The following is a 16,383-nucleotide window of genomic DNA, read 5'->3' on the forward strand; positions in this document are numbered from 1 at the left end:
TTTCGATATTAATATTGGTGCTTTACTTTTTTTTAGGTTCATGTCACTGAGTAATTTGTCTATACTCCCCTTTTCACTTTTTAAGAATTTCTTCGAGTCCATGTTTTTTGCCTAGACAAATATACACTCGCTGTACATCTGTTCAACTGCTTGTTAGCACACACCTCTAATCAGCCAATCATATGGCAGTAACTCCACGCATTTCGGCATGTAGACATTGTAAAGATGACCAACTGAAGTTCAAACCGAGCATCAGAATAGGAAAGTTAGGCGATTGAAGTGACTTTGAATGTGGTGTGGTGGTTAGTGCCAGACAGGCTGGTCTGAGTATTTTAGAAACTGCTCATCTACAGGGATTGTCACACACAAGCATCTCTAGGGTTTACAGAGAATGGTCAGAAAAAGGGGAAAATATCCAGTGAGCAACATTGAAGCCAGAGGTCAAAAGAGAATGGTCAGACTGGTTTGAGTTGATAGAAAGGTAACAGTAACTCAGATGACCAACCGAGGTATGCATAACCGCACGCATGAACGTACGACACGTCAAACCTTGAAGGAGATGGGCTACAGCAGCAGGAGACCACACTGGGTCCCACTCTTGTAAGCTAAAAACAGGCAACTGATGCTACAGTTCATCCAGACTCACAAAATTGGGCAACAGAAGATTGGAAAAACATTCCTTGGTATGAGGAGTATCGATTTCTGCTTTGATATTCGGATGGTAGGGTCAGAATTTGGCATCAACAGCATGAAAGCAGGGATCCATCCTGCCTTGTATCAGTGGTTCAAGCTGGTGGTGCCTTGCAGTAAGGACACCTGGGTTCGCTTCCCAGGTCCTCCCTGCGTGGAGTTGGCATGTTCTCCCCGTGTCTGCGTGGGTTTCCTCCGGGTGATCCAGTTTCCTCCCGCAGTCCAAAGGCATGCAGGTTAGGTGCATTGGCAATCCTAAATTGTCCCTAGTGTGTGCTTGGTGTGTGCGTGTGCTCTGCGGTGGGCTGGCGCCCTGCCTGGGGATTTGTTCCTGCCTTGGGCCCTGTGCTAGCTGGGATTGGCTGCAGCAGACCCCAGTGACCCTGTGTTAGGATATAGCAGGTTGGATAATGACAGACTGACTGACTTTAGGCCCCTTAGTACTAATTGACCATCATTTAAATGCCAGAGCCTACCTGAGTATCGTTGCTGACCCTGTCCATCCCTTTATGACGGCAGTGTTCTGATGGCTACTTCCATCAGGATAACGCACCATGTCACAAAGCTCAGATCACCTCAAACTAGATTCTTGAACATGACAATGAGTTCACTGTACTCAAATGGCCTCTACGGGCACCAGATCTCAATCCGGTAGAGCATCTTTTGGATGTGGTAGAACAGGAGGTTCACATCATGGATGTACAGCTGACAAATCTGCAGCAACTCTGTGATGCTGTCATGTTAACATGGACCAAGATCCCTGAAGAATGTTTTCTGCACCTTGTTGAATCTATGCTACGAAGAATTATGGCAGTTCTGAAGGCAAAAGGGGGTCCAACCCAATACTATCAGGGTGTACCTAATAAAGTGGCCGCAGAGTGTATGTTGTTGTCCTGTTTACACTTCAGCTATCCCATGAATTCACCAGTAAATTACCAGTTTAAGATGAGTTGTGACTGGGAAATTTGACATGCCAATTTCCGTTGACGATTTCTGGTGAGTCTTGCAGTATACAATCGTGTCAGAGTAAGTGTGAATAAAAACTTGAGCTGAGCATAACATTTGACAGTGGTAATCGTAATGTTAAACGTGCTAAGGGTAATGTCGGTAAGGCTTCTTTATGTTCCTTCAAGGCTCAGGCAGTGACTTACATTAACACTAAGTTTGGCAAAAAAACTGGAGAGTGTCAACTTAAAATGGTGTCCATGCTTTCTAGTTGGTGTTCCTGTTTCATTTGGCCTCTTTTATTTTTAGGTTCTTATCCATTGCTTCTGTACATCCAATACTCCATCCATTTTCTGAGTCGTCATGATCCATTGTCAGTGTTGCAGAGGCCAGGATAAATTTTACCAGCATCAGGAAGGTTGCCGGTTCGAATCCCGTAAATGCCAATAGGGACTCTGCTCTGTTGAGCCCTTAACCTGCAATTGCTGAGCGCTCTGAGTAGTGAGAAAAGCGCTATATACTGTAAATGCAAAGAATTATTATTGTTATCAAAAGAATTATTAACCCGTTCTGAACCATTGCAGGTTTATTGCAGAGTAGAAAAATGTATAGTACAAGATGAAGCACAAAACTTGTCCACTGCTGCTGATGATATTTTTCCACAACGACGAAAAGTTGGTAGGTGTAGACCTTCTCAGCTTTTCACTTTTGACTGTGCCCCAACCTCAAACTGTCATCTGTGGCAGCTCTGAACATAAGAAGTTGATACGTCAGCCATGCAAGTGTGATTAGTTAAAACCTCTTTGGTGTCATTCACCAGTTCCTTGGTTTTGCTGATCTTAAGCTGTTTGACCGTTCTTTCTGCACCAAGAAACAAAGTTCTCCCCCTGACTCTTCGGCTCTGTCTTACCCTCCTTATCAATACACCACATTAATGCAAAGTTATCTGAGAAATTCTGCAGGTGATGTGCCCTGCTGTTATTTTTATAGTCTGAGATGTGCAGAGTGAAGAGAAAAGGAGACCGAGCTGTCCCTTGTGGTGCTCCATTGTTCCCCACTTTCATATCCGAGACACAGACCTTGGGCCTCACAAGATGAATAAGCAAATTCCAGTAAGGTCCTGGGACATATAAATAGTGGTCAGGCCGTGATGTTCTGAGTTCTAGAAGCTGAAAATGGGTGTCATCTCAGAATTGCTGCATCTGCCTTTCATTCAAATTGTTGGCCAATATTTGCCCTGTTTGATTAGTAGCAATCCTACAGTGCCAGCATACAACAAAAGATGTTTTTTAAAAAAATAAACAATTCACTGAAAGCAACTACAAAGTTTTATCCATATATGATTTCTTTTTTAGTTTAATTAAAAGTTACGATTTTTACTCAATTAGATGCTTTTCTTTTAAGCCTCTTGCGTGACATGTACGAGGGAGTACAAATAAATAACTGGAATCTGTACGTGGCGCACAATCTCGACTCAGTTGCGAACTTCGCCGCTCGGTGTAGCACACTTACAGTATTCTGTGTCAGTCTGCCCAGTGGCATTGCTCTGTGTTGCTCGTTCCCCATTCTGTGTCGGTTTTTCTTGGTGCTTATTAAACATGTTCTGCGATGTTTGTGACGGGTGATCATAAAGAACAGCGAGTCTGCGTTCAATTTTGTTTTCTCTTAGGGAAAACCGCTGCTGAAACCGTAGTGATGCTTGAAACTGCGTTTAAAGAGGAAGCTTTAAGTAAAACGCAGGTCTACGAGCGGTTTTGCGTTTTAAACGAAGGGAATGTCACTCGAAGACCAACCAAGATCTGCCCGACCTTCCCGAATTAAGAATGACGAAAATCTTGAAAACATTTGCAATGCAATTTACGAAGATCGTAGTCAAGACTATTTAAGAGATTTCTAAATTGACTTGTGGGTCTTGGAGTTCTTGCCACCTTCCCTACTTGGCTTCGTGCGACTTTTTCTTGTTCCCGCATATGTAAAAAGAACTTGGAGGAAAGCGTTTTTGTACCGTGGAGGAAGTCAAAGGAAAATCGCTGCTGGCCTTAGACAACGTTCCTCTTCAGCAATTCCAAAAATGTTTCCACCAGTGCAAAAACTGTTAGGACAAGTGCATTCGTTCACATGGCGAGTACTTTGAAGGACACTAAAGTTTTGATAAGTAAAAATTATTAAAAGATTTTGTTTTTCTAATTCCAAGTTATTTTTGGGTACCCCCTCATATAAACTTGTGAATATGTGTGTTGGAGCTACTTAACCTCATCTTCATCTCTACATACCAGAGATGCAACATCAGCTAATCCTAAATATCATTCAGCATAAATCATAATAAAAGCACACTAAGGACAGAACCAGTAAACCAGGCTAACAGAAAAGAATATTCATGTGAGTGATTTTTGTGTTTTATACCCCAGCTCTCTTCTTTCAGTTATCTTCTCTTCTCCTTTACCCTCCCTATATGACTAACAATATGTGGCCACCCCACCCGAGTTCAGGTGTTTCAGCCTTGTTAACCTGTGCATAAAATCAAATCCACAGCCATGAAATCTCCATTTGCAAGTGTTAGCAGTAGAATGGCTCCTACTGAAGATCTCTATGACGTTAAACAGGCCACAAGTCAGTATGTGACAATTCTGCTCCGCTAGATCTGTCCCGGCCCTCTATAATTGCTATTATTGTGAAGTGGAAACCCAACGCAAACCCCAGCAAATGCTGAGACGTGTAAAGATCGCCCATCCTATGTGGCATCACTCACAACAGACTTTTCAGACTGCCTTTGGTAGCAACATCAGCACAAATACTTTACGTCAGGAGCTTCATGAAATGGGTTTCCATGGCTGAGCAGCTGATCACGATGTGCAGTGCCAAGCGTCAGCTGGAGGGGTGTAAAGCAGTCCGCCTTTGAGCTCTGGAGAAGTGGAAACATGTTCTGTAGAGTGATGAATCACAGTATCTGATGGATAAATCTGGGTTTTGCAAATGCCAGGACAACACTGTCTCCCAGACTGCATAGTGCCTAATGTAAAGTTTGGTGGTGGAGGGTTATAATGGCAGGGTTTGGGCTAGATCTCTTGGTTCCAGTGAAGGGTGCTGTTATTGCTACAGCATATAAAGACAGTTTAGACCATTGTGGGCTTCATAGATTGTGGCAACAGTTTGACGAAGACCCTTTTCTGTTCCAGCACGACTGTGCCCCTGTGCACAAGGCCAGGCCCATAAAGACATGGCTTGATGGTTCTGGTGTAGAGGAACTCGGGTGTCTTCTGCAGAGCCCTGACCTCAACCCCATTGAACACCTTTGGGATGAATTGAATGGCAGTTGTGAGTCAGGTCTTCTCGTCCAACATGTTCTGTTGGCTGAATGCGCACAAATTAACACAGACACACTCCATAAACCTCTGGAAAGCCTTTCTAGAATAGTGGAAGCCACAATGGGGGTTTCAACTCAATCCTAATGCCAATGGTTTTTGAATGCGATGTCACAAGCTTATATCGGTGTGATTGTTGGGTTACCACAAACGCTTGGTCATATATTGTATTGTCTGAAGTGCCAGTGTTGCTGTTTAATAAACTGGCTGGAATAAAAATCGGGGCCAATACCAATCGAGTTTAATTAGGTAGCTTGTTTAATTTCTCTTTTTCAAACAGTGTCATTTTTGGTTTTGATTGGTGTTTTCCTGTGGCCCTGATTTTAGTTGTCAGGGGTGCGGTTGGGAGCATGTGCTGATTACAGCGTGTGGTGGCACCCACGACACAACAAACCACCCGGATTGGGACCCAAGTGCAGCCGTGCAATGGGTGACACCTCAGCCCTGATTAGGCTACTCAAAATGGATCTACGGTGTTGTCGTAGCGTTTAGCACAGAACTCCCTTTGTGATCTTAATTAGATTAGATAACTTTATTAATACCAAGGGGATATTCACACAGTAAGTACATTCATACAGTAAGTTAAGTTAAGGGGTCTAATGAAGAGCAGAAATTGACTCCTTACTGATAAATATATTGGACGATTAAAACGGCATACACAGGGTTACACCAAAACAGGGTCTGGATAGTTCTGCTCTGTGCGATGATCTAAGATAAACTCCTGCCTCTCTCTGTTCTGCCAGGCCGCCTGGAGTTTATTAATGGAGGTTGGTGCATGAATGATGAAGCTTCCACTCACTATAATGCCATCATTGACCAAATGACCCTGGGACTGCGCTTTCTCAAAGACACCTTTGGAGACTGTGGCCGTCCCAGAGTAGCTTGGCATATTGACCCCTTTGGACATTCACGGGAGCAAGCTTCTCTGTTTGCTCAGGTAAGTGGGAGATGACCGGGCGGAGCTGGTACTACTAACCTGTCAGGTGATCAGGGTATTGACGTGTGTTCATAACCAAGTGGGAAAGATCCAGTTTGGAGACCGCCAACTTATGGTGGCATAGAGATTGTATGATATGTTCATAATGGCTAAACATAATGGCTATTTCTTTTTTTTTTTTTTTTGTATTAACTGTTCTGTTGAATTTAATCATGGAAAGTTTCTGACAGTTTGCTTCTTGCATATTCTGATTGTCTTTTTATTTTTTTATACACAATTTCTTTTCCCTTACTCAGATGGGATTCGATGGCTTCTTTTTTGGTCGATTGGACTACCAGGACAAGATGGCCCGTATGAAGCAGAAGGAAATGGAGCTCATGTGGAGAGGAAGTGCTAGTCTTGCACCCCCATTTGCTGACCTCTTCACAGGTAATGCTTGCTTCCTGCCTTGTACACATTTTTACTCGTAGAGTTTATGACAACCATGATCTATTTTATTTTATTTTGGTTTTTTTTTTGTTATGGTCATTAGTCAGATGTATATAATTTATACATGTGTATCATTTGGTAGGTGTGTTGCCAAATGGATACAACCCGCCTCCTGGATTTTGCTGGGACCAGTCATGCGCAGATACACCCATTCAAGATGATGTGAACCTCGAAGATTATAACGTCGACAGCATTGTATCAAATTTCATCAACATCGCTCATGATCAGGTATGCAGAGACAGATTTTAAAGACTCTTGTGACTGATGATCAAATTCGTCTTTGTTCTCTTATATGAAGAGGTTGACTGAGGTTTGTAATTGAAGTGCCTGCCTTTAGATATGAATGCTTTTCTTAGTTCTGAGTAGTGATGAGCAAATCCCACCTCGAGTTTGGTGAAAGTGTGGTAATATTATGAAATTGTGGTGAACTCGGTGAAATGTATTACATTGAAGTCAGTGGGGAAAGAGAAACCAAACAAGTTTTGAGTGCATTCCAATGGGGCCTCTGCCATCTATGCTGGACCATTTATTGTAGCCTATGACGCCAGGCACCAGTGCTAAAACCACTGGGCCATCATGCCTCCCAGAGAGAAGATTGTGTCACGTGTTGAGCTGTGTTATCACTTTCTAGATCCAGTTTAGTTACAGAGAATATACACTTTCACACAGACATTGTTCAGAGGAATGCTGGATCAACTAATGCACAAGTCTCATATCTCACGGTAATAAAAACCTTTCAAAGTTGAGTGATGCAACCAGCCTAAGCCACCTGAGATGCTCACCTCCTGATCTGCATTGTGCAGACTCATCCCTCTTTGGGGGGCAGCTATCTACAGCAGTGTGAGAGGTACAGAGATAAGAAGATCGTCTAACACCAGGAGCACCACGGCCAACGTCAATTGCTCTTGTGTTTTTAAACCTTTAATTACTTCATCAGTGTGCATGTCACGCTCCTGTCCTTCCTCTGCTTATCCTAAAGTGCAGCACTTCAAGTCCCCATGTTGTTGCAACTCTGAAATATTTTTCAGAAGATATGATTGATGAGATCCTTCTTTGTTTTTACCCAATTGCTGTGACTAGAGTTGAAAAAATAAGTATGGGATATTGTGTTCTAGAAAGTTGATTCAGTTCATCTGGACATAGTTCTTTTCCAGGGAGATACGTTACATCACTCATCCAAGTAACTTCCTCAGTCTCAGTTGACTGCAGGTTTCCTTATAAACCTTATAAACAGTACCTTGGCCTAATGGCCGAACTCGCACCATTGACTAACAATGGGCCGTGTGATCAATGATATGTAAATTGTCCATTGATCAATGGCCATGAGTACCATTCACAGAGAGTTGGGGAATGGCTGCAATCACAGCCTTGTAAGATGGGGAGAGATGTACCCTTAGGCTTCCTCCTTGGTTCAGAGATGGTCGTTCTTTTTTCACGTAAATGGCCTCCTTGACTCCTCACTCAAACCAGTGTTCCTCCCTGCCCAGGATGTGCACATCTTCATCAATGAAAGAGTGACCACTGTCCTGTAGGTGTAAATAGACTGAGGAGTCCTGGCCTGACGAGGTAGCTCTTCTGTGTTGTGCCATCCACTTCGCCAGTGGTTGTTTGGTTTCCCCGATGTATGATTCACGCCAATCCTCTTGGCACCTAAATGCGTAAACTACATTGCTCTGTCTGTGCTGGGGCACCCGGTCCTTGGGGTGGACCAATTTTTGCCGTAGCGTGTTTTGGAATTTGAAGGCCTCCGAGACCTGGTGTTTTGAAAAAATGCGTCTCGGCTGTTCCGCTACTCCTGACACATAAGGGATCACTAAGGGTTTTCGCTTAGGCAGCGGTTGTCCTTCCTCTCTCCTGGATTGCTTCGAGTATTCTTTAGGTGTCTTCCCTGCTTTGAAAAAAGTCCACATTTTCTCAGGGCCTTTTTGATATAATGTTGTTCTGCTTCCCTGGCCGTTATGTCTGTGTGTATGGTGTTTGCTTTGTGTTGTGGAGTCCTGATGACACCTATTTTGTGCTCTAGTGGATGGTGAGAGTGAAACCATAAATACTGATCCGTATGCGTTGGTTTACGGTACACATCAACTTTCAAATGTCCCCCATTGCTGATGGAAATTTCACAATCTATATGCATATCATTGATCACACGGCCCATTGTTAGTCAATGGTCATTATGCAAAGGTACTGTTTATAAGGTTGGAGAAACCTGCAGTCAACTGAGACTGAAGAAGTCACTTGGATAAGTGATGTAACGTATCTCCCTGGAAAAGAACTTTGGCCAGTTGAACTGAATCAACTTTGTAGAATTTCCTTACCTGGATTATTGAGCATGCATCGAGACATGGGATATTGTGATTTGTGAGCAATTCTTACATTTAGCATACATAAGAAATACATACATTTCTGCAGTATAAGACTTTATAGAAGTTGAAGATTTTTCCTGGTGATGCGAAATGGAACGACTTCACCATTCACAGGTAATGAAAGAATGTTATCTGGGTGGAAAAGGGCAAAATCACATACATGGCATTGGTCAGTAAAGCTCAATGAATGTGCAAAATGACAGGCAGTGTGGTGCAGAGGTTAAGGCTTCAGACTACAAACCCTGAGGTCGCGGGTTCAACTCCTGCTACTGATGACGCTGAACAACACTCTTCACCTGCCTGTGCTCCAATGAAGGGGTGGGGGAGAAACAAAAGAAATGTAACCCAACGTCTCTTTCAGGTGTTGTAAGTTGCCGTGGATAAAGTCATCAATAAGTTTAGATCTTGAAAAACTGGACCAGAGAGGCCATGTACAGACTGATTTAAGAAGTCATTTAACACTAGAAGGTCAGCTCTGATGCTGGATTAAATTTATATATATATACTAGCAAAATACCCGCGCTTCGCAGCGGAGAAGTAGTGTGTTAAAGAAGTTATGAAAAAGAAAAGGAAACATTTTAAAAATAACGTAACATGACTGGCAATGTAATTGTTTTGTGACTGTTATGAGTGTTGCTGTCATCAAGGATTTGATTATCATTATTTCTTTCAAACAGGTTCGTATTTGGAGGATGTGTTGTGTTCAAGTTACATTCTGTGTTTGTCAACCGTTGTAAAGATAAGAGGTTTCATTCATCGAAGTGTTCACTACCCAAATCGGTACTCGTGAATCTAAGATGTTTAACAGGCATTCCCAGTATTAAGTTGTGGATTTGCCTGCGAATATTTAGTGGTAGCGTGTCTATGAACTTAATTTAAACTTTAGGTTTACACCGTGCTTTGTTTCCGAAGTAGCTGCACTTATGAATATGCTTGTATGTGTCACTCGCTTCATATTCTTTTGCTGCCTTCTCAATTGTGTAATGCGTTTTTTGAACAGGTTTCATTCATCAAAGTGATCACTACCCAAATCGGTACTCGTGAATCTAAGATGTTTAACAGGCATTCCCGGTATTAAGTTGTGGATTTGCCTGCGAATATTTAGCGGTAGCGTGTCTATGAACTTAATTTAAACTTTCCCAGTCCTGCAAAGTCACATCACGTGAGCTGCTCGGAGTACATTCATCGAAGCTTCTCAGCTGTGCTTGTGCTATCTCGTGCGATCTCGCGATGTCCACGGCTTTATTTAATGTTAGCTCAGACCCGGTACTTCAAAGTTGTATCTTGCGAATATCGTATTCATCTTAGGCATGACAAACGCCAGCGGCAATGTGTCTATGAACCTAATTTAAAGTTAAGCTTTACACCCTGCCTTCCTATTCGTTAGCATAAGCACAGTCTTTCACCAGCAATTTTAACTCCGTAAACAGCAATTTTAACTCACTCTCATTTATACCCTGGGTCTTCTCATTAAACTTGTATCTCGTGAATATCGCATTCGTCATAGGCATAACAAACGCCAGTGGCAGCCTGTCTATGAACTTAATTTAAACTTTAGGTTTACACCGTGCTTTGTTTCCGAAGTAACTGCACTTATGAATATGCTTGTATGCGTCACTTGCTTCATTTTCTTTTGCTGCCTTCTCAATTGTGTAATGCGTTTTTTGAACAGGTTTCATTCATCGAAGTGATCACTACCCAAATCGGTACTCGTGAATTTAAGATGTTTACCAGGCATTGCCGGTATTAAGTTGTGGATTTGCCTGCAAATATTTAGTGGCAGCGTGTCTATGAGCATAATTTAAACTTAAGCTTTACACCTTGCTTTCCTATTGATATGTGTACAAAGGCTTGTTCAGCGTCAGAGGGTTTCCGCAGTAGCTGCACTTATGAATATGCTAAGCACAGTCCTTCACCCGCGAATATTTACCTTATATGGGCAGACACTCAATTACGTGGGAGGTGTGATTATGCGGGACGCAACTCCACCTCACACGGCGACCGAGCTGCAGGCTTTGGCTATGGCCGTATATATGGATGAAAGTAGATTCCAGTTATGACAGTTACGCGTAGAATTGCGAAATGAAACCTGCCTAACTTTTGTAAGTAAGCTGTAAGGAATGAGCCTGCCAAATTGCAGCCTTCTACCTACACGGGAAGTTGGAGAATTAGTGATGAGTCAGTGAGTCAGTCAGTCTGTGATTGAGTGAGGGCTTTGCCTTTTATTAGTATAGATTGTGCGATTTTTGAGCTCTTTTGAGACCCCAACGGTGCCGCACATTGAAATGTGTCTATCGAGGGTTGCTTGTCCATCACCGAGGCAACCATGGGTTTGCAGTGCCACCGAGGCAACTGCAAGGTCACAGCCTCGCCACGCCTGATGGTTGATGCAAGGAATATTCTAACCCAGCCACTGACCGGGCCCAATCACTACATGTTAGCTGTGTTTGTGTATTAAAGTTGAAGCTCCTGTTTGAATAAATACCCTGACTGCTCCTGTTTTAATTGGAATAAAGTTGGTTTTCTTGAAGCCTTTGGACTCTCGGGTGCAAGACAGTGACTCATGCATCAATATATATTTTATTTGTGCAGGAGATCTGGCGCACTGACACTGCATTTTTACCTCATGGTTGCCATTCATTTCTTGCATTTGCCTCTTTCTATGACCCAAGCATGTCACTTAGCCTGATGTGCTTCAACATTACAAGTATTTGTTGAAATATTGTAATTTATACTGAATTTTTAAGTTGACTTGAATAAGGATGTCAGCCAAATATATAAAATCCAAAGTCAGTCTGTCTGTCCACTTTTCACGAGAGAACTACTTAACGGATTTAGATCGGGTTTTTTTTATAATTTTCTTGAACATCCTGGTTGATTTTACGACTTCTCTCATTGCGCTAAGTATCAAAGTTCGCTTGCGGTATCGATTTATTTGTGCGAATCTGAGATCCACGCAGTGGGCTGAGGGGCGGGGCCTTCCTCACACTCGCCAGCTTCAGGGCGTGTACCTTAACTCCGCTTAGGTAGCGAACAAGAGAACAATTGGATTCATAGCTCGTTTGCGGTTCCAATTTATTTGCGCAAATCTTAGAGACACGCAGTGGGCCAAGAAGAGGGGGCGTGGCCAAGGGGAGCATCTTCTCTCCGCTTAGCTAGCTAGCGAACGAACGAGAGAACAAATTAACAGATTTAGCTCGAGTTTTTTTTCTATAATTTGCTTGAACATTCCGGTTGATTTTGCGACTTCTGTCATCGCGCTAAGGATCATAGTTCGCTTGCAGGAGTGATATATTCGCGCTAATCCGAGACAGAGGCTGGGGGCCGAGGGGAGGCAGAAACATGATGTCAGTAGTGGGGAGCCAGACAGGGCCCCCCTTAGTGTCCTTTTTCACAAATACGCCGGCGGAGCCGCTGGGCAGAGCTGGTATACAATAATAATAATTGTTGTTTTTATGTATTCCTTAGTTTGCGTTATTCACTTTTTGTCCTCTAACATTTTTTTTTCTTTTCTTATTTTTGTTTGTAAAATTTTAGGCCAATATGTACAAAACCAACCACATCATCATGACCATGGGCTCTGACTTCCAGTATGAGAATGCCAATTTGTGGTATAAAAACATGGACAAGCTGATACGTTATGTTAATGAACAGGTCAGAATGCCAGTATGTTTTTGGGTTGGGGTTGACATGGGGGTTTCCGGACTACTGATGGGAATTTATACAATTTTACCATCTAACAGTTTAGTGTATCTGTTATGACTAAGTTGCATTATGCGGCTTGATAGAAGATAGCCACCCTGTGCCGATGAATCACGGAAAAGACGTGTCACAAGTAATAACGTGTCATTGAATCATTGTGATAGTGAAACTTCTTTCAAGGTTTTTAACGTTTTACTGCGATACAATTCAATATATTGTCATGTGCCTTACAGTCCACACTATGGATAAATGTCATTCCACCCTTCAGTGAGAAGATTAACTTGCTGCATCTATCTATCTGTCTATCTGTGTCTGTCTGTCTGTCTGTCTGTCTGTCTGCCTGCCTGTCTGCAGAAGGCCGATTTGTTACACTTTCGTTACCCAATGTGAACTTTAGTATGTGTGATGCAAGAGCTTTAAAGGTGGACAGATATTAAGAGGCCGTAACTCTCATTTAGGAAGACCCAATACTTGCAAAAAATGATGATCCATTGAGGATGGGATACAATCAGATAATAGCTTAAAGGAATTCCTCACCCAAAAGTGATATTTCTTTATATGTTAGTTACCCTGTGCAGTTTGCAATGATGGCCGAGAAACATTTTAATCTCATGTTTTCATACAGAATAGAGATAACAAACTTTCAAATAAAGTAAAGCATCTATGGTGATCAGCACTGGACAACAACTTGCTTAGTCCTGAACAGAGTCGCAGGGGTCTGCTGGAGCCTATCCCAGCTAGCATAGGGGGCAAGGCAGGAACAAACCCTGGGCAGGGTGCCAGTCTATTGTTGGTCAAACACACACACACACATGCCAGGGCCAATTTAGGATCACCAGGTCACCAAACCAGCATGTCTTTGGACTGTGGAAGGAAACCGGAGCACCAGGAGGAAACCCACACAGACACTGGGAGAACATGCAAACTCCATGCAGTGAGCAACATTACCACTGCGCCACCGTGCCACCCAGGACAACAACAAACAGTATTAAAATCCATCCATCCATCCATTTTCTAACCCGCTGAATCCGAATACAGGGTCACGGGGGTCTGCTGGAGCCAATCCCAGCCAACACAGGGCACAAGGCAGGAACCAATCCCGGGCAGGGTGCCAACCCACCACAGGACACACACAAACACACCCACACACCAAGCACACACTAGGGCCATTTTAGAATCGCCAATCCACCTAACCTGCATGTCTTTGGACTGTGGGAGGAAACCGGAGCAGACACGGGGAGAACAAGCAAACTCCACGCAGGGAGGACCCGGGAAGCGAACCCAGACGGGTCTCCTAACTGTGAGGCAGCAGCGCTACCCACTGCGCCACCGTGCCGCCCTCAGTATTAAAATGTCCATGAAAAAACATCTCCCGTTAGACATGTTACATGATCCACATGCAACTTCCCAAACACACACATTTTTTCTAAAATATTGTTACAAAAACCACTATCAGTAAGATTTTGTGAACAAATATGGAACATGCTCAGACATAAGATATGTAACATAGAAATAAATATCATTGTTGTGTGGAATCTTCTTTTAAGAAAGGTTTTCAGCCAGTTTTACATAAAACCTATTATTTATCCCTATTTCATTGATCTTGGCGATTAAACATGGCACATCCTGTAACAACCTCGGCCTTCCCCTGCATTCCCATCACAGTCCCTCTACAGGTGCTCTCCATGTTGTTTTCGTTGCTTCCCTCTTATTTGAGAGCACATTCCTGGAACTGCCATGGATAGGCAACATCCCACAATCACACTCAGTATCACGTTTCCCATCTTTGCTACATAATATGTACAATTTGGTTTATTTTTGATGGTACCTCTTGAGTTTCAGATTAATAAAGTCACACATGTATTTTAAACTTTCTTTTATGTAGCAAAAACATGGCAGCAACGTCAGTGTGTTTTACTCCTCGCCGTCTTGTTACCTAAATGAGCTGCACCAGAGCAACCTGACTTGGTGAGTTTGAATTTTTATTTTGTATCTTGGGGTAATGAGAATGTTTGACACATACAATACTTCATAATTTTGTACCTTTAAGGATGTCAAAACCCACCATGTAACCCTGCAATCTATGAAGAAGATTGTCAATTCCACAGATAAGCTGAGTGAAGCGGAACAAGCTCGGTGGAGAAGGAAGTGATGACCTCTTATCAGACACTGAGCTTGGCGGTGTACTGCATGTCTTAATCTTGACAACTAGTCATAACGCTTTGGGTATGCGCATCCATTTCGATTGTGAAGTTTGTGTCTTACACCCCAGTTTTTAACAGGGTTGTGGTGTTCTTTGGAGGATTTTGGGCCCATATTCTTAGTCAGCAAATATCCTTTCTTTTACAAATATGAATCAGTTTCCTGTCGGGGTTGAGGTTAGCCTCCTGCTTCACATCTTTAGGAATCCATGTGTGATTGCTGGTCTGGTCATGTGTACATCTTTGACTTCCTCCCACATTTCAAAGATACACTTGTTATGGTAGATTGATGGCACTAAAATGGCTTAATATGAGTCAGTAAAGTAACAGACAGTTGACAGACTGGCACATTCCTGCTTGATGGAGAAATTATGGGCAAAATAAAGGCAATAACGTCTCTAAAGTCCTGGGACACTAAAGCTGTTCAAGGCCGCACATTTGCAATATCTGATGGCATGTGATGTCATGTATCTACGCTCCACTTCCTCTTTTAATCAGGTTTTATCCCAAAAAAAATGACTTTCTCTGACTAGAGCCTGCATGTTCTCCCTGTGTCTGTCGTCTCACGTTCCCAAGCCGCGCATGTACAGTGGATATAACAAGTCTACCCACCCCTGCCAAAATTGAAGATTTTGTGTAGTAAAAAAAAAAAAACCGAAATGATGTTGAATCCCATCAGAACGTATTCCACCTTTACTGCAAAATCTATACAAAGAAAGTGAAAAAAATAAGAAAAACTTGTAGCAGTGCTACCATTGGTTAGAACTGCATCCCCCATTTAGTCCTTGCAGGGCTTCCTCGACGGTGTGAATCTTAGCGGCTTCTGACCGCTACAAACTTTAGTGGAAAAAAATCCTACAAAACCCTGGTGTCATTATTGTGCAGACCCTTTAATAGTCAAGAATGTGGCTGCATTCAGGATCGGCCAATTACATCCATCCATCAATATGTCCTAACACAGGGTCACGCTGGAGCCAATCCCAGCCAACACAGGAGGGCACAAGGCAGGAACAAATCCCGGGCAGGGTGCCAGCAGGGCACACACGGGACAATTTAGGGTCGCCAGTGCACCTAACCTGCATGTCTTTGGACTGTGGGAGGAAACCCACGCAGACACGGGGAGAACATGCAAACTCCACGCAGGGAGGACCCGGGAGGCAAACCCACAGGTCTCCTAACTGCGCCACCGTGCCGCCCCAGCCAGTCACAATAGTTCTCAACTCCGACAGTAGTTGGTATACACCTGACATCAATTCAAGTGGCTCTGATTGAGCTTAGATAAAGTTTGGCTCTTCTTTTAGGAATATTCCTCTTGGCTGCAACATCGTCCAAAAGCCAGTGGTCTGCAAAGAGCTTTTAAAACATGAACGGGATCTCGTCATTGAAAGGTATCAATCGGGACAGGGGTACGACAGATAGAGGGTCATTTCCAGAGGGTGTGATTGGACCGCGTGTCTGCCTGAGGGGTTGCCAACCAGGATCCCGAGCTGTTTCGTTGTGTAGTGGGTAAGACAACACACAGTACCAGTGCAGGCTCCCCAACTTGACTTGACGGTTTTCAACTTCCTTGTATGAGGAGATCGTTCCTCCCCCACACTATGCGACTCTTCAGTTCCACCTGGGGGGGTAAACGTTAATATCCATCTGTCTATCCATCTATCTATCTATCTGTCTAGATTGCAATTTTGCAATAG

At 43.1% G+C, this 16,383-nt stretch overlaps 1 protein-coding gene across 1 annotated transcript in view; it reads left to right on the plus strand.

Annotated features, from left to right (window-relative positions):
- man2b1 (mannosidase, alpha, class 2B, member 1) overlaps nucleotides 1–16,383 on the plus strand; it is a 61,231-nt gene that overhangs the window by 13,460 nt on the left and 31,388 nt on the right. Inside the window, exons 4-8 of the mRNA XM_039770514.1 lie at nucleotides 5,741–5,934; nucleotides 6,231–6,363; nucleotides 6,506–6,651; nucleotides 12,324–12,440; nucleotides 14,374–14,456. Coding sequence (XP_039626448.1) covers nucleotides 5,741–5,934; nucleotides 6,231–6,363; nucleotides 6,506–6,651; nucleotides 12,324–12,440; nucleotides 14,374–14,456 — 673 coding nt within the window. The remainder of the gene's footprint in view (nucleotides 1–5,740; nucleotides 5,935–6,230; nucleotides 6,364–6,505; nucleotides 6,652–12,323; nucleotides 12,441–14,373; nucleotides 14,457–16,383) is intronic.

Source organism: Polypterus senegalus, chromosome 12 (assembly GCF_016835505.1).
Source record: "Polypterus senegalus isolate Bchr_013 chromosome 12, ASM1683550v1, whole genome shotgun sequence".
Lineage (NCBI taxonomy): Eukaryota > Metazoa > Chordata > Cladistia > Polypteriformes > Polypteridae > Polypterus > Polypterus senegalus.